We start from the raw sequence: 23786 nt of genomic DNA on the forward strand, positions 1-23786 counted from the left end.
AACGCATCAGCAGTTTACTAACGGTAGATTACCTATAAAAAAAATAGATGACATTTGTGTAGGGTGAATCCATACTGAGTGAACACACACCTTATACAACATGTAGACACACGATGTGCGCTGGAGCGGTGCAGTAGGGATGGCGGCCATCTGTGGGTCATGATCATGTGATGTAACCCATCAATCACATGGTGGATGGAGTACAGCGCAGGGCGGCTTCCCAGCAATGTGACCGGCAGAACATATCTCCTCCGACACAGCAGCGCGGAGAGAAGCTGTTCTGTGCGGCAGATAATAAGAATCAGGTGATTAGTGCTGCGACCCATTCACTGCGTGCGGGAGGCGTGGAGGGGGCCGCTGCATGACGTACGAGTGCACAGACAATGTCAGCGTAAAGAACGTGGCGTGGCGGGATGAGTCGGGAAACAAGCGCCATATAACCGCCATTATAGGTCTATATATTGTATCACAGTGGGACAGTCCACCGAAACGCTCTAAGGGGGACCAAGACTGAACCACTGATGATCGGTGCCATGGCTTTATGGTGGCGGGCCGTGGGTATACTCACTGAGGTTTATTCCTTCATTATCCAACAGTCCAGGACTGTGATTGTCAGCAGCGTTTACCCAGGTGATCAAATACACATCCAAAGCCATATTCCAGTTACCGCTGCAGCCAATCACAAGCACAATCAGTCAGGTGACTATAAAACGGACCTCAGTGCTCAATGGTCTCCACCAGGCCAGGAAGTGATGCCGTCCCGCTCTTTAGTCTCCAGTGACAGACTGCAGCGGTGATTGCAATATGGCACCTGTACCGGACAACAACCCCTTCTACTTATCGGACTGATCTATCGATGGTGACAACTTATTTTATCCATTTATACCTTGACACTTTTTTTTTTTTTTAAGGCCATCTGGACCCTAATGATAACTTGCAAAGTGTGTTGAATAGCGCCCCCTAGTGGAGGCTGCAGAAAGCCTAATATTTCACATGCAATGCTTATGGATGAAGGGAAAAAGGGTATTTCTATCTTTCTAGCAGAAACAGATCCCTTATAAATAGGAGGTCAGCGATGGAAAATCATCAATTGTTAGAAGGGTCTTTTAACTATAGGATGACGTTTTTACCAGTTGAGACCCCCGGCGATTAGCGGTATTCTTTAATACAGCGCCACCACAGGGAAACTGAAGCATTGCACAGGGCCCATCCATAACAATGGACCGTGTGCGACACTCTTTGTAGCCCCTCTTCAGTCTTCAGTGGACCCCAGATTACCTAAAAGGTGTGAGTTAAGCAGAATGAATTGGGGTATGTGGGTCATTATGGGATGTCCGAGGTTCAAATGGCCACATATCACTATTTGTATATGACCACAATGCCCACACTGACCACCAATGTATTGACCTGCACTTACAGCCTTAGGCACACAGAAGGCTGTATGTTCGGGGGTCAGGAGACCCCGCGGTCCGTATACAGATAGTGACATACACCTGTCTGAGCACAGATTAACCTGCTGATTTCGGAAGTACTGATGCCCTATCTAAGGTGCAGGACAGCAGATATCACAGGAAAGAAGGATGGCGCATGCTGGGATTCAGCATGTCCGATCCATTGTTGGATGAAACGTGGACAGACGGTCCATTCTTAGACTATTGCCCAGTGTCCGTTCACCTGGACCAGCAAGGTGGGGGGGGGATATTGGTCACTGAATCTGGAGCCGGCCGACAGCTATTTCAGGTATACGGACCCATCATGGCAAGTTCACACATCGCAGCTTTACAGTGCAATGTAAGTGAATGTTTGGGGGGGGTTTCCGAATGATTTCCTGGGGAAAAAAAGTTGCATTAAAAAAATGAAAACATGGTGCGGCTGCCATATCAATGGTGCTCATTTTTCTGCGGCTTTTCATTGCAGATTTGACCCTATTCCATGTAGTAGAGGGAAATCTGCAGGTAACATTCAGATTCTGTCTGCAGAGGAGATTTTCTGCAATGTGAACATGTCCTAACAGTGATCATGGCTACATAGGTAGCTAGATATCTCAGAACGGAAGATTAGCCGCGCTCATCCGCAGATCGGAGGCTAGAGTTGAGCGGATTACTAATAATCCGGGTCCGGCGGATCAGTGGCGGGTTGACAATGAAGTCCGGATCCGATCCGGAATCCGGCCAATATATGTCAATGAGGAGCGAGAGAAAGAGAGCGAGCGAGAAAGAGAGCGAGAAAGAGAGCAAGAGACTGGGAGAGAGAAAGAGAAAGAAAAAGATAGAAAGATAGAAAGAGCGAAAGAGAGCGCGAGCGCGCGAGACAGAGCGCGAGACAGAGCGCGAGCGCGCGAGACAGAGCGCGAGCGCGCGAGACAGAGCGCGAGCGCGCGAGACAGAGCGCGAGCGCGCGAGACAGAGCGAGAGCGCGCGAGACAGAGCGAGAGCGCGCGAGACAGAGCGAGAGCGCGCGAGACAGAGCGAGAGCGCGCGAGACAGAGCGAGAGCGCGCGAGACAGAGCGAGAGCGCGCGAGACAGAGCGAGAGCGCGCGAGACAGAGCGAGAGCGCGCGAGACAGAGCGAGAGCGCGCGAGACAGAGCGAGAGCGCGCGAGACAGAGCGAGAGCGCGCGAGACAGAGCGAGAGCGCGCGAGACAGAGCGAGAGCGCGAGACAGAGCGAGAGCGCGAGAGAGCCAGAGAGAGCGAGAGAGAGCGCGCGAGAGAGAGAGCGCGCGAGAGAGAGAGCGCGCGAGAGAGAGAGAGAGAGCGCAAGAGAGAGAGAGAGCGCAAGAGAGAGAGAGAGCGAGAGAGAGAAAAAAAAAATAAAAAAAAACACGAATCCGGATCGTGCAACCGGAATCCCGCGTCTGGGTCGGACCCGGATCTACAGGAAATCAGGATCAGGAAAAAGCAAAGCCTACTACATACAAATGCACAAACCGCAGTGTGCTCCGCTGCTCAGGGAACCGCATCGCCGCAGTTAACTGGAGTCATAGGGAGGGAAAAGTAAATGGGTGGCTTATCTCCCTCTCCGCGCTAAATTACCCAAATGCTACCAGCACAACAGCAAGCAAATAAATCCTCCATTCATCGAAAAACACCACGTTACAATATATATTATTAGAAAATTACCTTCTGTATTACACTTCAGAGCTGCACTCAGAATACAACTGTCCAAATTGTGTTCAGTATCGATCACAGCTCTGGAGTATAATACAGGATGTAACTCAGGATCAGTAATGTAATATATGTACACAGTGACTGCACCAGCAGAATAGTGAGTGCAGCTCTGGAGTATAATACAGGATGTAACTCAGGATCAGTAATGTAATGTATGTAGACAGTGACTGCACCAGCAGAATAGTAAGTGCAGCTCTGGAGTATAATACAGGAGGTAACTCAGGATCAGTACAGGATAAGTAATGTAATGTATGTACACAGTGACTGCACCAGCAGAATAGTGAGTGCAGCTCTGGAGTATAATACAGGATGTAACTCAGGATCAGTAATGTAATGTATGTAGACAGTGACTGCACCAGCAGAATAGTAAGTGCAGCTCTGGAGTATAATACAGGAGGTAACTCAGGATCAGTACAGGATAAGTAATGTAATGTATGTACACAGTGACTACACCACCAGAATAGTGAGTGCAGCTCTGGAGTATAATACAGGATGTAACTCAGGATCAGTAATGTAATGTATGTAGACAGTGACTGCACCAGCAGAATAGTGAGTGCAGCTCTGGAGTATAATACAGGAGGTAACTCAGGATCAGTACAGGATAAGTAATGTAATGTATGTAAACAGTGACTGCACCAGCAGAATAGTGAGTGCAGCTCTGGAAGGAGGAACTTCACCACAAACTAAAGACTTTGGTGTCATTTATAGTCTGAAACGTAAGGTAAACTGTAAAATGATGAAAAAGATATAGGTAGCATTCAGGCTTCAAGGGGTTGTCCATTACTGTTGCAGTTATGGCCCCTATCTGAATGAATAGGGGTGGATCTGCAGTACCCTGCTGCAGCCAGTATACAGAGCCGTTCTGTTCATTTCTAGAAATGATAACATATGATCGCTGCCGGCAACAGCCGGGGGAGTCGGGTGTCGCACCTCTGTGAATCTGATATTGATGGTCTGACATAAGGATAGGCCACCAATATCAGACTAGTGGATAATCACCTTAATGCTACAAGTAGTATGTTTAATGTATATAATTATACATATTATATATATATATAATATATATACAGTATATTTATTACAGAGAACACAGAATACTGACATTGTGCTGTCAGACTATGTCCCACATTAAGAGCAGGAGATTCCAGGAGATCTGAAACACTGAAAATACAACAAAAAAATATTTACATATATAGAATCAGAGTCTGAAATCTTACCACAGATGGAGGATCATTCCACTCCTCGTAAGACCGTGCTGCATAGGGGTAGATTCTGTCATTGATGATCTGCAGCGTCGCCAAAGCAATGGATTTCATAGATTTAAAATAGGCTTCCCAGAACCAACGAGCCTGGAAATACAATGTAAGGAGAGGTATTTTCTAAAGTATAGAAGACCGTATTATAACAGTTCTATTCTTGTACATAGGAGGCAGTATTATAGTAATTATATTCTTAGACATAGGGGGCAGTATTCTAGTAGTTATATTCTTGTATATAGAAGCAGAATTATACCAGTTATATTCTTGTACATAGAGGGCAGTATTATTGTAGTTATATTCTTGTATATAGGGGCAGTATTATAGTAGTTATATTCTTGTACATAGGGGCAGTATTATAGTAGTTATATTCTTGTACATAGGGGCAGTATTATAGTAGTTATATTCTTGTACATAGGGGGCAGTATTATAGTAGTTATATTCTTGTACATAGGGGCAGTATTATAGTAGTTATATTCTTGTACATAGGGGCAGTATTATAGTAGTTATATTCTTGTACATAGGGGCAGTATTATAGTAGTTATATTCTTGTACATAGGGGGCAGTATTATAGTAGTTATATTCTTGTACATAGGGGCAGTATTATAGTAGTTATATTCTTGTACATAGAGGGCAGTATTATAGTAGTTATATTCTTGTACATAGGGGCAGTATTATAGTAGTTATATTCTTGTACATAGGGGCAGTATTATAGTAGTTATATTCTTGTACATAGGGGCAGTATTATAGTAGTTATATTCTTGTACATAGGGGCAGTATTATAGTAGTTATATTCTTGTACATAGGGGCAGTATTATAGTAGTTATATTCTTGTACATAGAGGGCAGTATTATAGTAGTTATATTCTTGTACATAGTGGCAGTATTATAGTAGTTATATTCTTGTACATAGTGGCAGTATTATAGTAGTTATATTCTTGTACATAGGGGCAGTATTATAGTAGTTATATTCTTGTACATAGGGGCAGTATTATAGTAGTTATATTCTTGTATATAGAAGCAGTATTATAGCAGTTATATTCTTGTACATAGGGGGCAGTATTATAGTAGTTATATTCTTGTTCATAGAGGGCAGTATTATAGTAGTTATATTCTTGTTCATAGGGAGCAGTATTATAGTAGTTATATTCTTGTACATAGGAGGCAGTATTATAGTAGTTATATTCTTGTACATAGAGGGCAGTATTATAGTAGTTATATTCTTGTACATAGGGGCAGTATTATAGTAGTTATATTCTTGTTCATAGGGAGCAGTATTATAGTAGTTATATTCTTGTACATAGGAGGCAGTATTATAGTAGTTATATTCTTGTACATAGGGGCAGTATTATAGTAGTTATATTCTTGTACATAGGAGGCAGTATTATAGTAGTTATATTCTTGTACATAGAGGGCAGTATTATAGTAGTTATATTCTTGTTCATAGGGAGCAGTATTATAGTAGTTATATTCTTGTACATAGGAGCAGTATTATAGTAGTCATATTCTTGTACATAGAGGGGCAGTATTAGTTATATTCTTGTACCTCTTCTAGGAGATGTCATCTTGCTTTAAATCTGGGGCGTTGACATTAACCTATGCTGAGGTCCTATAGAAGGGATGAAATGTATACGTCCTGTGTTTATTTTCCTCTCGGTTAGATTGCCCTGCGCCGGTCGATCATCACGTTGTAGATGTGTCAGTGGAGGTCGCGGGGGCCGGGGAGACTGACACGCTCGGAGACTGTACATGACATCATGCGCTGAACCCGTTCCTATCTAACCGCTGCGACCGCACAAAAGAAACTAAATCGTGTTTTTCTTTCGGATCGGAGTGTTTGAACGTTACATTGTAACCAGAGTTCCAAAAATGAAAAGAAAAAAAAACCATCCGTCCTTTCCCAGAATTCCGCCGGTGGAGTCCCGGTTTGCCAAGCATTATACCTTCAGGGATGCTGACCTCATGCTGTAAGCCTCTTGAGTTACAAAGTTTCAAGGAGAGAGGGGGGCCCCTGACGGGCGACTATCAAATAAAGTGGTTTTAATTTACAGCCTCCAGGGTTTACCAGTGGCCCCGTGGAAATTGCATGTGAAGGGGAGAGGCAGCCTCGTCGGGAGGGTGGAGGGGTCCCGTGTTTCATTTGCAAAACCTTAAAAGCTACGGGATGGATAAAAAGTTTAAATTTTTTTTTTCTTCCAGGCAGAAAGTATAAAAAGGCGATAGATAAAAAATAAAATCAAGGCAGCGCTGAAGAGTAGGTGCAAAAAGGGAAGGATTTTACTGGCTCAAATGCAACATTTAACTAAGGTTTTTGTCACGGCTTGAAAAAAAACCCCCACTTGTACATTATGTGTGTGCATGGGCCAAATAAATCCTCAGCTTTGCTGGGGCGCTGAGTGCCTGTTATTTTTTGGCTATCTGTACTTTTCCTGAGGCTGACACATAAGTAAGCTGCTCTAGTTTAACATTTTACTATAGATATATAGGTATGAGAGAGAACGCCAGAATTGGCAGAGCCACCATTGTCGCCCGGCCCACTGCTTCTCAAGCGTGCCCGGTTTGGCGGTGGGTCAGTCATGAGCTTGAGAGTCAGATCCTTTGAGAGTGGCACAAATATTACACTGGTCAAGTGGTAGGCATTTCATGGATGACGAAGACATTGGTGCCCCTTACTTGCCCTCATGTTACCCAGACCTGAACCCAACTGAGAACCTCTGGAACATTATTATTATATTATTATTTATTATTATAGCGCCATCAATTCCATGGCGCTTTACATGTGAAAGGGGTATACATAATAGGGACGAGTACAATAATCATAAACAATACAAGACACAGACAGGTACAGGAGGATTATGTATCAGTGCATGTGATGCCGCCATAGTGACACAAACCATCCGCTAGTCACTGTCTGGCTCATTCCTTCTCAAGTGTGCCCAGTTTGGCGATGGGTTTGTGATGCTTTCGGGAGGTAGATTCTTGGAAGGTGGCACAAACCTATCCTCAAACCTGAGACTGATCCCGTGATCTTGGGTTCCTCCTGGTGCAAGACAATGCATGGCCTCATGTGTGAAGGCATTTCATGGATGATGAGGACAATGGTGCCCCTTACTTGCCCACATGTTACCCAGACCTGAACCCAACTGAGAACCTCTGGAACATTATGTATCAGTGCATGTGATGCCACCACATAATGACACAGACCATCCGCCATCCACTGTCTGGCTCAATCCTTCTCAAGTGTGCCTGGTTTAGTGGTGGGTTCAGTGATGATCTTGGAAAGGCAGATTCTTGGAAGGTGGCACAAACCTAGCCTCAAACCTTAGACTGATCCAGTGGCCTCATGTGTGAAGGCATTTCATGGATGACGAGAACATTGGTGCCCCTTACTTCCCCTCATGTTACCCAGACCTGAACCCAACTGAGAACCTCTGGAACATTATGTATCAGTGCATGTGATGCTGTCACACAGTGACACAAACAATCCGCTATCCACTGTCTGGCTCATTCCTTCTCAAGTGTGCCTGGTTTAGTGGTGGGTCAGTGATGATCTCGGGAGATAGATTCTTGGAAGGTAGCACAAACCTAGCCGAAAACCTTAGACTGATCCAATGGTCTTGGGTTCCTCCTGGTGCAAGACAATGCTCAGCCTCATGTGTATAGGCATTTCATGGATGATGAGGACAACAGTGCCACTAACTCGCCTTCATGTTACCCAGACCTGAACCCAACTGAGAACATCAGGAACATTATGTATCCGTGCATCTGATGCCCCCATATAGTGCCACAGACCGTCCGCTAGCAACTGATGACCTGATCCAGGCCTGGGAGGAGATTCCCCAAGCAGATCCCTCACTGTCCCACCAGGACCAAGTCCTGACATTGTCATAAATGTATCCAGGCATTGGGGGTCATTCACATTATAAGAGGATATAAGATACACTGCATTATTGCATAGGGTAAAATAGTGGAAAGTTCACTTTTTAAAGGGTCACAACTTTCTTTCTTTGTGGTGGTTGAATGCTGTGGAAATGAAGGACATCTCAGCAGTGATCAGCCCCGATCTAGTCCACGAGGTATCCAATATTAGGGCTTTAGAGGTATTAGTTTAGTATTCACCAAGCAGAATTGTTAGAAATCAGCCGGACAATGGCCCCTGACCTTATAAAACTTCCTAAAACTGGTACAATAAGGAAGGGGCCGTCGTGCTCATCGGGTCGGATCAGTGGGTAAAGCACAAGAGCGTCTCGTAAACCGCCCGACACGGAGCTGCAGTATAAACCCCCCAAGGGAAGCATCGGCCTAAATAGACAGGAAAAGACAAGACATGCCGGGATACATCATAAAGATTAACAGCCCATTAAAGGCCCATCCCTGCGCCCAAACAAGCGGCTGCCGACTCCTGCCTTACAAGTTTCACAATAGCCGGTATTTACAAGACAGCGGGGTATATGGCACCACTGGCAGGATACCGATACCCTCATATACTTCTAGGGATCAAAGAAGGGATGCTACAAGTCGGCCAGGTTTTACCATGTGAACCCACCCGCCTGCAATTTAGTGTAAAAGGCTGTGACACGCAGGAATCAAAGCGCTGCAAAGGGGAGGAAGCCAATAAAAAAAGTGCAATTGGCTTTAAAGGGGCACAAGATTTCCACCAGAAACAGCGCCGCACTTCTCATAGGTGGATACTGGTACTGCACCGGAGACAGACTGGAGAGAAGCGTTGTTTTTAATTGAAAGCAGCCATGTTTCTTTAATCTCACTATACTGTCTACTTCGTTTTTTGCCTAAATTAATGTGTGCACATTTGGTTTTAATAAAGATTTTTTTTCCAGTATTGAACATATATGTGTTTTAAATAGAGGGGGAGGAGGGAGATGCAACTGCAATTTCTCCCTGTGCTTGTGAGACTGCATGCTGTGAGGCAACATCAGGAAAAGAAAAGGGAGGAAACCGCACAGCACTAGAATTACACTAGGGAAAGCCTGATTTGTCTGGTAGATATGAAGAGAGGGAGGAGGGAGATGCAGCTGCAGTTTCTCCCTGTGCTTGTGAGACTGCATGCTGTGAGGCAGCAGTGGAGAAAGAGGGTGGAAACACAGGAGGACACAGCACTAGAATTACACAAGGGAAAGCCTTATTGGTCTGGTAGATATGAAGAGGGAGGAGGGAGATGCAGCTGCAGTTTTTCCCTGTGCTTGTAAGGCTGCATGCTGTGAGGTAGCAAAAGGAGAGGAAAAGGGAGGAAACATGTGAGGGCACAGGACTAGAATTACAATAGGGAAAGTCTGATTGGTCCGATAGATGTGAAGAGAGGGAGGAGGGAGATGCAGCTGCAGTTTCTCCCTGTGCTTGTGAGACTGCATGCTATGAGGCAACAGCAGGAAAAGAAAAGGGAGGAAACATGGGGTGGCACAGCACTAGAATTACACTAGGGAAAGCCTAATTGGTCCGATAGATTTGAAGAGAGGGAGGAGGGAGATGCAGCTGCAGTTTCTCCTTTTGCTTGTGATACTGCATGGTGTTGAGGTAGCAGGTGGATAGGAAGAGAGAAACATGGGAGAGCATAGCACTAGGATTACAGTAGGGAAAGCCTGGTTGGTCCTATAGATGGGAGGAGGGAGATGAAGCTGCAGTTTCTCCCTGTGCTTGTGAGACAGCAGTGGAGAATGAGGGCAGAAACACAGCAGGTTACAGCACTAGAATTACACTAGGGAAAGCCTTATTGGTCCGGTAGATATGAAGAGAGGGAGCAGGGAGATGCAGCTGCAGTTTTTCCCTGTGCTTGTGAGACTTCATGCTGTGAGGCAGCAGGAGGAGAGGAAAAGGGAATAAACATGGGAGGGCACAGCACTAGAATTACACTAGGGAAAGCCTAATTGGTCCGATAGATGTGAAAAGAGGGAGGAAGGAGATGCAGCTGCAGTTTCTACCTGTGTTTGTGAGACTGCATGCTGTGAGGTAGCAGGAGGAGAGGAAAAGTGAAGAAACATGGGAGAGCATAGCACTAGAATTACACTATGGATAACCTGATTTGTCTTGTAGATATGAAGAGAGGGAGGAGGGAGATGCAGCTGCAGTTTCTCCCTGTGCTTGTAAGACTACATGCTGTGAGGCAGCAGGAGGACAGGAAAAGTGAGGAAACACAGGAGGGCACAGCACTAGAAATACACTAAGGAAAGCCTGATTTGTCCGGTAGATATAAAGAGAGGGAGGAGGGAGGTGCAGCTGCAGTTTTTCTCTGAGCTTCTGAGACTGCATGCTGTGAGACAGTAGGAGAAAAGGAAAATGATGCAAACATGGTTGGGCACAGCACTAGAAATACATTAGGGAAAGCCTGATTAGTCCAATAGATATGAAGAGAGGGAGGAGGGAGATGCAGCTGCAATTTCTCTGAGCTTGTGAGGCAGCAGGAGGAGAAGTCTGCAGATCACCACCGACCTTTCGGATTATCAGATGCTGGATTAATAGAATTCTGTGTTATCTATAATGCTGTATATGAGCTAGATTCTAATGGGTGCACACACTGAGGATGGGTAGATCCCCCCAAACCCAACCGCCCCGTCATCTATCAGCGCAGCCACTTGTCCGAGCCTATTTTTACAAAACAAACAGTTTTCCAGCTTTGTGTCCCTTTAAAAGTGGTGCGGTTTTGGGCGCAGCGCCAGCCGTCATCCATCACCCTCAGGACCTGCCTCGTTAGGCAGCTCCTAATTCGACTCGCCCCGTTCCAGGCTTACAAGGTTTGGGTTTTAAATTAATGGCTGCACACTTTAAATATTCAGTGGCAAATCAGAGCTGACGTTTTACATACGACCCGACCATAACTCAGACGGATTATTTATGACGACTTCGCTTTTTCTCTCTCTTTTTTTTTTTCAGAATGGCTGTGATTACCTCTGCTGCGGGAGGGGGGGGGGGGTGCCCGGCACCGGCGCAGGGCGCTCTTTTCTTCTGTTACCTAAGCCCTGTTTTCCTTCTTAATTCTTTTCGCAGGGTTCCCCCGGCCATCATTCACCCCCTTTCTTGTAGGGCTCAAAGGAGCACGGGTCAAGGAGCAGTGCCGGGATATAATAAATACTGGAGGAGAGATCTGAAGGGAGCCGAGGTTTCTTTCCTACTTATTAAACCCTATCCCCTGGTGAAAGTCTTGATAACGAGTGTGGTGACTTGGCGGTGATCGGCGGGCACGTCCTGGCGGTGATCGGCGGGCACGTCCTGGCGGCGATCGGCGGGCACGTCCTGGCGGTGATCGGCGGGCACGTCCTGGCGGTGATCGGCGGGCACGTCCTGGCGGTGATCGGCGGGCACGTCCTGGCGGTGATCGGCGGGCACGTCCTGGCGGATCCTGTGAGACCGGTGGCGACTCGTCTGCCCCCTGCCGGTCAGTGTCCTGCCACCCTGAGGTCCCCTCCTGTTTGTATATTGCCCAGGTTGGTACCTCCATTGGATTCTCATCACAGCGGGCAAAAACTGAAATACGTCTTCCCAATTTTCTGCATGGAAGTCTATCGGACATGTGGAGAAGCCCTAAGGAAACTCACTTTATATATACCAGCGCTCATCCAAAATGCAGTCCTATGTAAACAAAGGTTAGTTGTTGCATAATGGAAGGATCTGCAATTTTCAACTTATTTTCAAGATCTCTGATTGTTGTCAGTGAATAGTGACATTCCTGCTTAATTCCAGAGGCTGACAACTCATATAGACCAAATCGAGCACTTGTTACAGATAGAAAGTAGCAAACCCTTCTGTCAGGGTAATCCACAGTGAGCCGCACAAACCCCGCTCCCGTATCCCTCCGTCCGCCCCCATCCCCTCCCTCCGACCCGGCCCCTCCCCGCTCCCGTCCAAACCCTCCGCTCCGCCCCCCGTCCCCACCCTCCGCCCCGCCCCCGTCCCCACCCTCCGCCCCGCTCCCGTAACCCACCCTCCGCCCCGCTCCCGTAACCCACCCTCCGCCCCGCTCCCGTAACCCACCCTCCGCCCCGCTCCCGTAACCCACCCTCCGCCCCGCTCCCGTAACCCACCCTCCGCCCCGCTCCCGTAACCCACCCTCCGCCCCGCTCCCGTAACCCTCCCTCCGCCCCGCTCCCGTAACCCACCCTCCGCCTCGCTCCCGTAACCCACCCTCCGCCCCGCTCCCGTAACCCACCCTCCGCCCCGCTCCCGTAACCCTCCCTCCGCCCCCTCCTTCCGCCCCGCTCCAGTCATCTCTCACTGCCCCTCTCCCGTCACCTCCCTCCTATCTCCACTCCCCAATCTCCTGTCCCGTCGTCCCCTCTGTTGTCCTAATAACTAGTCTAGCCCTGGCCCATCATACTGTGTATAGGGGAGGTGTGGGCCCATCATACCATGTATAGGGGAGCTGTGAGCCCATCATACTGTGTATAGGGGATCTGTGGGCCCATCATACCATGTATAGGGGAGCTGTGAGCCCATCATACCATGTATAGGGGAGCTGTGGGCCCATCATACTGTGTATAGGGGAGCTGTGGGCCCATCATACTGTGTATAGGGAGCTGTGGGCCCATCATACTGTGTATAGGGGAGCTGTGGGCCCATCATACCATGTATAGGGGAGCTGTGGGCCCATCATACTGTGTATAGGGAGCTGTGGGCCCATCATACTGTGTATAGGGGAGCTGTGGGCCCATCATACTGTGTATAGAGGAGCTGTGGGCCCATCATACCATGTATAGGGGAGGTGTGGGCCCATCATACTGTGTATAGGGGAGCTGTGGGCCCATCATACTGTGTATAGGGGAGCTGTGGGCCCATCATACTGTGTATAGGGGAGCTGTGGGCCCATTATACTGTGTATAGGGGAACTGTGGGCCCATCATACTGTGTATAGGGGAGCTGTGGGCCCATCATACTGTGTATAGGGGAGCTGTGGGCCCATAATTCTGTGTATAGGGGAGCTGTGGGGCCATCATACTGTGTATAGGGGAGGTGTGGACCCATCATACTGTGTATAGGGGAGGTGTGGACCCATCATACTGTGTATAGGGGAGCTGTGTGCCCATCATACTGTGTATAGGGGAGCTGTGTGCCCATTATACTGTGTATAGGGGAGGTGTGGGCCCATCATACTGTGTATAGGGGAGCTGTGTGCCCATTATACTGTGTATAGGGGAGGTGTGGGCCCATCATACTGTGTATAGGGGATCTGTGGGCCCATCATACTGTGTATAGGGGAACTGTGTGCCCATTATACTGTGTATAGGGGAGCTGTGGGCCCATCATACTGTGTATAGGGGAGCTGTGTGCCCATTATACTGTGTATAGGGGAGCTGTGGGCCCATCATACTGTGTATAGGGGAGCTGTGGGCCCATCATACTGTGTATAGGGGAGCTGTGTGCCCATTATACTGTGTATAGGGGAGGTGTGGGCCCATCATACTGTGTATAGGGGATCTGTGGGCCCATCATACTGTGTATAGGGGAACTGTGGGCCCATCATAGTGTGTATAGGGGAACTGTGGGCCCATCATACTGTGTATAAGAAGCTGTGAGCCCATCATACTGTGTATAGGGGAACTGTGGGCCCATCATACTGTGTATAGGGGAGCTGTGGGCCCATCATACTGTGTATAGGGGAGCTGTGAGCCCATCATACTGTGTATAGGGGAACTGTGGGCCCATCATACTGTGTATAGGGGAGCTGTGGGCCCATCATACTGTGTATAGGGGAGCTGTGGGCCCATAATTCTGTGTATAGGGGAGCTGTGGGGCCATCATACTGTGTATAGGGGAGGTGTGGACCCATCATACTGTGTATAGGGGAGGTGTGGACCCATCATACTGTGTATAGGGGAGCTGTGTGCCCATCATACTGTGTATAGGGGAGCTGTGTGCCCATTATACTGTGTATAGGGGAGGTGTGGGCCCATCATACTGTGTATAGGGGAGCTGTGTGCCCATTATACTGTGTATAGGGGAGGTGTGGGCCCATCATACTGTGTATAGGGGATCTGTGGGCCCATCATACTGTGTATAGGGGAACTGTGTGCCCATTATACTGTGTATAGGGGAGCTGTGGGCCCATCATACTGTGTATAGGGGAGCTGTGTGCCCATTATACTGTGTATAGGGGAGCTGTGGGCCCATCATACTGTGTATAGGGGAGGTGTGGGCCCATCATACTGTGTATAGGGGAGCTGTGTGCCCATTATACTGTGTATAGGGGAGGTGTGGGCCCATCATACTGTGTATAGGGGATCTGTGGGCCCATCATACTGTGTATAGGGGAACTGTGGGCCCATCATAGTGTGTATAGGGGAACTGTGGGCCCATCATACTGTGTATAAGAAGCTGTGAGCCCATCATACTGTGTATAGGGGAACTGTGGGCCCATCATACTGTGTATAGGGGAGCTGTGGGCCCATCATACTGTGTATAGGGGAGCTGTGGGCCCATCATACTGCGTATAGGGGAGCTGTGTGCCCATTATACTGTGTATAGGGGAGGTGTGGGCCCATCATACTGTGTATAGGGGAGCTGTGTGCCCATTATACTGTGTATAGGGGAGGTGTGGGCCCATCATACTGTGTATAGGGGATCTGTGGGCCCATCATACTGTGTATAGGGGATCTGTGGGCCCATCATACTGTGTATAGGGGAACTGTGGGCCCATCATACTGTGTATAGGGGAACTGTGGGCCCATCATACTGTGTATAAGAAGCTGTGAGCCCATCATACTGTGTATAGGGGAACTGTGGGCCCATCATACTGTGTATAGGGGAGCTGTGGGCCCATCATACTGTGTATAGGGGAGCTGTGGGCCCATCATACTGTGTATAGAGGAGCTGTGAGCCCATCATACCATGTATAGGGGAGGTGTGGGCCCATCATACTGTGTATAGGGGAGGTGTGGGCCCATCATACTGTGTATAGGGGAGCTGTGGGCCCATCATACTGTGTATAGGGGAGCTGTGGGCCCATCATACTGTGTATAGGGGAGGTGTGGACCCATCATACTGTGTATAGGGGAGCTGTGGGCCCATAATTCTGTGTATAGGGGAGGTGTGGGCCCATCATACCATGTATAGGGGAGGTGTGGGCCCATCATACTGTGTATAGGGGAGCTGTGGGCCCATCATACTGTGTATAGGGGAGCTGTGTGCCCATTATACTGTGTATAGGGGAGGTGTGGGCCCATCATACTGTGTATAGGGGAGCTGTGTGCCCATTATACTGTGTATAGGGGAGGTGTGGGCCCATCATACTGTGTATAGGGGATCTGTGGGCCCATCATACTGTGTATAGGGGATCTGTGGGCCCATCATACTGTGTATAGGGGAACTGTGGGCCCATCATACTGTGTATAGGGGAACTGTGGGCCCATCATACTGTGTATAAGAAGCTGTGAGCCCATCATACTGTGTATAGGGGAACTGTGGGCCCATCATACTGTGTATAGGGGAGCTGTGGGCCCATCATACTGTGTATAGGGGAGCTGTGGGCCCATCATACTGTGTATAGAGGAGCTGTGGGCCCATCATACTGTGTATAGAGGAGCTGTGAGCCCATCATACCATGTATAGGGGAGGTGTGGGCCCATCATACTGTGTATAGGGGAGGTGTGGGCCCATCATACTGTGTATAGGGGAGCTGTGGGCCCATCATACTGTGTATAGGGGAGCTGTGGGCCCATCATACTGTGTATAGGGGAGGTGTGGACCCATCATACTGTGTATAGGGGAGCTGTGGGCCCATAATTCTGTGTATAGGGGAGGTGTGGGCCCATCATACCATGTATAGGGGAGGTGTGGGCCCATCATACCGTGTATAGGGGAGCTGTGGGCCCATCATACTGTGTATAGGGGAGCTGTGGGCCCATCATACTGTGTATAGGGGAGCTGTGGGCCCATCATACTGTGTATAGGGGAGCTGTGGGCCCATCATACTGTGTATAGGGGAGCTGTGGGCCCATCATACTGTGTATAGGGGAGCTGTGGGCCCATAATTCTGTGTATAGGGGAGCTGTGGGGCCATCATACTGTGTATAGGGGAGGTGTGGACCCATCATACTGTGTATAGGGGAGGTGTGGACCCATCATACTGTGTATAGGGGAGGTGTGGACCCATCATACTGTGTATAGGGGAGCTGTGTGCCCATCATACTGTGTATAGGGGAGCTGTGTGCCCATTATACTGTGTATAGGGGAGGTGTGGGCCCATCATACTGTGTATAGGGGAGCTGTGTGCCCATTATACTGTGTATAGGGGAGGTGTGGGCCCATCATACTGTGTATAGGGGATCTGTGGGCCCATCATACTGTGTATAGGGGAACTGTGGGCCCATCATACTGTGTATAGGGGAACTGTGGGCCCATCATACTGTGTATAGGGGAACTGTGGGCCCATCATACTGTGTATAGGGGAACTGTGGGCCCATCATACTGTGTATAAGAAGCTGTGAGCCCATCATACTGTGTATAGGGGAGCTGTGTGCCCATTATACTGTGTATAGGGGAACTGTGGGCCCATCATACTGTGTATAGGGGAGGTGTGGGCCCATCATACCATGTATAGGGGAGCTGTGGGCCCATCATACTGTGTATAGGGGAGCTGTGGACCCATCATACTGTGTATAGGGGAGCTGTGGGCCCATTATACTGTGTATAGGGGAGGTGTGGGCCCATCATACTGTGTATAGGGGAGGTGTGGGCCCATCATACTGTGTATAGGGGAGCTGTGTGCCCATTATACTGTGTATAGGGGAGGTGTGGGCCCATCATACTGTGTATAGGGGAGCTGTGTGCCCATTATACTGTGTATAGGGGAGGTGTGGGCCCATCATACTGTGTATAGGGGATCTGTGGGCCCATCATACTGTGTATAGGGGAACTGTGGGCCCATCATACTGTGTATAGGGGAACTGTGGGCCCATCATACTGTGTATAAGAAGCTGTGAGCCCATCATACTGTGTATAGGGGAGCTGTGTGCCCATTATACTGTGTATAGGGGAACTGTGGGCCCATCATACTGTGTATAGGGGAGCTGTGGGCCCATCATACTGTGTATAGGGGAGCTGTGGGCCCATCATACTGTGTATAGGGGAGCTGTGCGCCCATCATACTGTGTATAGGGGAGCTGTGGGCCCATCATACTGTGTATAGGGGAGTTGTGGACCCATCATACTGTGTATAGGGGAGCTGTGGGCCCATCTTACTGTGTATAGGGGAGCTGTGGGCCCATCATACTGTGTATAGGGGAGCTGTGAGCCCATTATACTGTGTATAGAGGAGCTGTGGGCCCATCATACTGTGTATAGGGGAGCTGTGGGCCCATCATACTGTGTATAGGGGAGCTGTGGGGCCATCATACTGTGTATAGGGAAGCTGTGGGCCCATCATACTGTATATAGGGGAGCTGTGGGCCCATCATACTGTGTATAGGGGAGCTGTGGGCCAATCATACTGTGTATAGGGGAGCTGTGGACCCATCATACTGTGTATAGGGGAGCTGTGGGCCAATCATACTGTGTATAGGGGAGCTGTGGGCCCATCATACTGTGTATAGGGGAACTGTGGGCCCATCATACTGTGTATAGGGAGCTGTGGGCCCATCATACTGTGTATAGGGAGCTGTGGGCCCATCATACTGTATATAGGGGAGCTGTGGGACCATCATACTGTATATAGGGGAGCTGTGGGCCCATCATACTGTGTATAGGGGAGCTGTGGGCCCATCATACTGTGTATAGGGGATCTGTGGGCCCATCATACTGCGTATAGGGGAGCTGTGGGCCCCTCATACTGTGTATAGGGGAGCTGTGAGCCCATCATACTGTGTATAGAGGAGCTGTGGGCCCATCATACTGTGTATAGGGGAGCTGTGGGCCCATCATACTGTGTATAGGGGAGCTGTGGGCCCATCATACTGTGTATAGAGGAGCTGTGGGCCCATCATACTGTGTATAGGGGAGCTGTGGGCCCATCATACTGTGTATAGGGAAGCTGTGGGCCCATCATACTGTGCATAGGGGAGCTGTGAGACCCATCATACTGTGTATAGGGGAGCTGTGGGCCCATCATACTGTGTATAGAGGAGCTGTGAGCCCATCATATTGTATATAGGGGAGCTGTGGGCCCATCATACCGTGCATACGGGAGCTGTACATATTAAATATTAATCAGATATTTAAGAACCTTAATGTTATAGGGGCACTCATGGTACACTTACCGTCCAAGGTGCGCATGGGTATTAAGCCGTCCTTCTAGGGCACTTGCATAGGGTATTAATATTTTCTAAGGGGCAATTTTACCATCTAGAGGGCACAAAGGAGGCATTAAGGGGCACAATGGTGTTATTATGTGGGGCAGTAAGAGGGGCCCCTATGTCGTGCCCCAAAGCAGGTGCAGTAATAGGGGCACACACAGCAGCAGTATTGGGGTATCAGCAGGATTAGGAGCTTGTGCAGTTCGGGAAAAGACGACGTCGGTGCTAGAAATTAGAGACGTCAGATGTGTCTGTCGTAATCTCTGCAGAAGAGTTGTGGCTTGGAGAAGTTGTTATAATGGTCTGGGCCAGAAGGAAAAGATGAGAAAAGTGACCGATTTCACCAGAATAAATGTCAGCTGTAAGTCACTATCTATCTATAACTGTACTGGAACCTCTTATATGTTCAGCAGGACTGTTATATACTGCTATATAGTCACCGCATAACAGAATTTAATCAGAAGAGGATGACTTAAAGGGATTGTCTCATCGCACACGCCCCTTCAAAAAGAAAGCAGCCATGACGGTCAGCTCATCGCTCCAGCCGCTGCAGGAGACACAAAGTACTGCATGATTCAATGAGCAGCCAGGGAGGGGGCTAAAGTGCGCTAGTAGTTATTCCGAGGGGTCCCAAGAAAAAGACTGGACAACCCCTTTAAGAATTCCATTTGCTGGTGTTATTGGGGGCACTTCTTGCACCTCCCATCCCGGCTTCCTATGGACGCCGCAGGTTATACATTTTCTAGGGAAAAAAAAAAATATTTTTTCCAAGGTCCCTATTCATAGTGCCCCGTGGAGAGGAAAGAATGAGATCCTCCTGCTGCAGGCGCCCCGCTGTGCGGAGACATCCCCCCTAAAAACACAAGGAGGCCAGAAGGGGGAGAGTTGAAAGCAGATCTGTGCTGTCAGTAACCGCACTTCAGAGTCCTGCGGGGTCAGAGGTTACTCAAGCAAAATCCACCGGCCAAATGAAAGCTTGTTTGCAGAAGCCGCAGCGCAGATAAATCACAGATCTGTTTACACCTCTCCGGGCCTCTGACCCGCACATGCTGCGCCGCTCCTCAGATACTATTTCACTTGTCAGAATCGCACTCCTGTCCTACCTGACGTGGGGGTCCGGCCTCCTCCGCTGGAGACGCACATCAAGACCAATCAGCGCAAATTCCTGCATATCAACCTCTGCTAACAAAATCGACACTGTGCCCCGCGGAAGGGTCACCAGAAATGCAGCAAAACCGATCAGTCCTGCGCTGTGCTAGGAAATCAGTCACGCAGAAAAGACTACGAAGGGGAAAGTTATTAAAAAATGCTCCGCTGTAGATACGGCTGCTACATACTCATCAGTGCGCCCCCTGCTGGTCTTTTTATTATGCCTGAGGTCCCCATATTATGTCCTGTCCTGGTGGTGATATAAAATCAGTAGCTCAATCCCGATGGTTGGATACTACAAAGAGCCCGCCGGGCCCCATCGGGGCCGGGAAGACCCCGTCGGAGCCATCCGGGCCGGGAAGACCCCGTCGGAGCCATCCGGGCCGGGAAGACCCCGTCGGAGCCATCCAGGCCGGGAAGACCCCGTCGGAGCCATCCGGGCCGGGAAGACCCCGTCGGAGCCATCCGGGCCGGGAAGACCCCGTCGGAGCCATCCGGGCCGGGAAGACCCCGTCGGAGCCATCCGGGCCGGGAAGACCCCGTCGGAGCCATCCGGGCCGGGAAGACCCCGTCGGAGCCATCCGGGCCGGGAAGACCACGTCGGAGCCATCTGGGCCGGGAAGACCACGTCTGAGCCATCTGGGCCGGGAAGACCCCGTCTGAGCCGGGAAGACCCCGTCTGAGCCATCCGGGCCGGGAAGACCCCGTCTGAGCCATCCGGGCCGGGAAGACCCCGTCGAAGCCATCCGGGCCGGGAAGACCCCGTCGAAGCCATCCGGGCCGGGAAGACCCTGTTGGACCCATCTGGGTGAGGAAGACCTTGGTGGACTTACCTAGGCGGAGAAGACCCTGGTGGACAAGATTAATCGCTATGCCTCAAGACTGAGCTGAAGGCGGTTTAAAAAAAACAAAAACAAAAAAAACAAAAAGGTCAATCCTGGATCCAATGGGTGGAGAAGAGATTCAGGTTGTTGTGTATTAGAAGCGGCTGCATCATCGCTTGCAGGTTCCAGCCCATTCTATTTCCCATTCTAAAGCTGGCTGTATACAATCTCCCAACTCCCCCAAGCACATGAGCACTCATCCAAGCGTTCGTGTTTTCAGTGGGGACAGAGGAGAAAGTTGCTGCTTCACGTCTCTGGCTGCACCTATCTCCCTGAAAACAATCCTCAACAACATCAATTGGGGGGGGGAAGTTGGGAGTCCCCCAAACACATCAGGTGATCGGCAAGTCACGACTTTCATCGAATGTGCAAGGGAGATTTACAGCCAATAACAGAGAGAACTCCGATCTCAGCAGTGCACCTCCTTAGATGCCGCAATGAACAGCAAGCGCAGCACTTAAGGGGGTTACCTACGTAAGGCCACAAAAATCGTGTTGTCCTGCTGACAGGTCTGCTCTACACCGCAGCCTCTGCACCCGCGTGTCGACAGAGGATATGTTTAAGTCCTGCTTAACTATGACTGATCTTGTCTGGCTTGTACCGGGACACCACGGATCGCACATGAAGTACGTCAGTGTGTTGGGTCTTGCCAATTATATTGACCCGAAAAGTCGATGAAAAGTTCTGTAAAATTATAAATTTATAATTATGGCTCCTAATCCTCAACATCTGTGCTTGCTGGCAGTGAAAGGATTAACTCCTTTTTACACTGAGGTTTGCTATGGACCACTTGTGCAAGAAGAAGGTAGGGGCCGTGTACCAACAAAGTAGGAGCCACGTACCAACAAAGTAGGGGCCGCGTACCAACAAAGTAGTGAGCCAGGTACCAACAAAGTAGTGAGCCAGGTACCAACAAAGTAGTGAGCCAGGTACCAACAAAGTAGTGAGCCAGGTACCAACAAAGTAGTGAGCCAGGTACCAACAAAGTAGTGAGCCAGGTACCAACAAAGTAGTGAGCCAGGTACCAACAAAGTAGTGAGCCAGGTACCAACAAAGTAGTGAGCCAGGTACCAACAAAGTAGTAAGCCACGTACCAACAAAGTAGTGGGCCGCGTACCAACAAAGTAGGGGCCGCGTACCAACAAAGTAGGGGCCGCGTACCAACAAAGTAGGGGCCGCGTACCAACAAAGTAGGGAGCCGCGTACCAACAAAGTAGGGAGCCGCGTACCAACAAAGTAGGGAGCCGCGTACCAACAAAGTAGGGAGCCGCGTACCAACAAAGTAGGGTCGCGTACCAACAAAGTAGGGAGCCGCGTACCAACAAAGTAGGGAGCCGCGTACCAACAAAGTAGGGAGCCGCGTACCAACAAAGTAGGGAGCCGCGCGCCAACAAAGTAGGGGCCGCGCGCCAACAAAGTAGGGGCCGCGCGCCAACAAAGTGGGGGCCGCGAGCCAACAAAGTGGGGGCCGCGCGCCAACAAAGTAGGGGCCGCGTGCCAACAAAGTAGGGGCCGCGTAGCAACAAAGTAGGGGCCGCGTAGCAACAAAGTAGGGGTCGCGTAACAACAAAGTAGGGAGCCAGATACCAACAAAGGAGGGGCCATGTACAATCAAAGTAGGGGCCGCGCACCAGCAAAGTAGGGGCCGCGCACCAACAAAGTAGGGGCCGCGCACCAACAAAGTAGGGGCCGCGCACCAACAAAGTAGGGGCCGCGTACAAACAAAGTAGGGGCCGCGTACAAACAAAGTAGGGGCCGCGTGACAACAAAGTAGGGGCCGCGTGACAACAAAGTAGGGGCCGCGTGACAACAAAGTAGGGGCCGCGTGACAACAAAGTAGGGGCCGCGTAGCAACAAAGTAGGGGCCGCGTAGCAACAAAGTAGGGGTCGCGTAGCAACAAAGTAGGGGCCGCGTGACAACAAAGTAGGGGCCGCGTGACAACAAAGTAGGGGCCGCGTGACAACAAAGTAGGGGCCGCGTGACAACAAAGTAGGGGCCGCGTGACAACAAAGTAGGGGCCGCGTGACAACAAAGTAGGGGCCGCGTAGCAACAAAGTAGGGGCCGCGTAGCAACAAAGTAGGGGCCGCGTGACAACAAAGTAGGGGCCGCGTGACAACAAAGTAGGGGCCGCGTGACAACAAAGTAGGGGCCGCGTGACAACAAAGTAGGGGCCGCGTGACAACAAAGTAGGGGCCGCGTGACAACAAAGTAGGGGCCGCGTGACAACAAAGTAGGGGCCGCGCGACAACAAAGTAGGGGCCGCGCACCAACAAAGTAGGGGCCGCGTACAAACAAAGTAGGGGCCGCGTACAAACAAAGTAGGGGCCGCGTACAAACAAAGTAGGGGCCGCGTACAAACAAAGTAGGGGCCGCGTACAAACAAAGTAGGGGCCGCGTACAAACAAAGTAGGGGCCGCGTACAAACAAAGTAGGGGCCGCGTACAAACAAAGTAGGGGCCGCGTACAAACAAAGTAGGGGCCGCGTACAAACAAAGTAGGGGCCGCGTACAAACAAAGTAGGGGCCGCGTACAAACAAAGTAGGGGCCGCGTACAAACAAAGTAGGGGCCGCGTACAAACAAAGTAGGGGCCGCGTACAAACAAAGTAGGGGCCGCGTACAAACAAAGTAGGGGCCGCGTACAAACAAAGTAGGGGCCGCGTACAAACAAAGTAGGGGCCGCGTACAAACAAAGTAGGGGCCGCGTACAAACAAAGTAGGGGCCGCGTACAAACAAAGTAGGGGCCGCGTACAAACAAAGTAGGGGCCGCGTACAAACAAAGTAGGGGCCGCGTACAAACAAAGTAGGGGCCGCGTACAAACAAAGTAGGGGCCGCGTACAAACAAAGTAGGGGCCGCGTACAAACAAAGTAGGGGCCGCGTACAAACAAAGTAGGGGCCGGGTACAAACAAAGTAGGGGTCGCGTACAAACAAAGTAGGGGCCGCGTACAAACAAAGTAGGGGCCGCGTACAAACAAAGTAGGGGCCGCGTACAAACAAAGTAGGGGCCGCGTACCAACAAAGTAGGGGCCATGTACCAGCGAAGTGGATCTTCCTCTGTGCATTTCAGGACAGGTCCACACCCCGTCTACTT

General features: G+C 49.8%; 1 protein-coding gene across 2 annotated transcripts in view; it reads right to left on the minus strand.

The window, feature by feature from the left end:
• Positions 1-23786, minus strand: part of EXT2 (exostosin glycosyltransferase 2) — an 82170-nt gene that overhangs the window by 41230 nt on the left and 17154 nt on the right. For both annotated transcript variants that reach the window (XM_075325733.1, XM_075325731.1), the window contains exon 8: positions 4387-4518. In XM_075325733.1, the coding sequence (XP_075181848.1) occupies positions 4387-4518 (132 nt within the window). The remainder of the gene's footprint in view (positions 1-4386; positions 4519-23786) is intronic.

The sequence above is a fragment of the Anomaloglossus baeobatrachus genome, chromosome 10 (genome assembly GCF_048569485.1).
Source record: "Anomaloglossus baeobatrachus isolate aAnoBae1 chromosome 10, aAnoBae1.hap1, whole genome shotgun sequence".
Lineage (NCBI taxonomy): Eukaryota > Metazoa > Chordata > Amphibia > Anura > Aromobatidae > Anomaloglossus > Anomaloglossus baeobatrachus.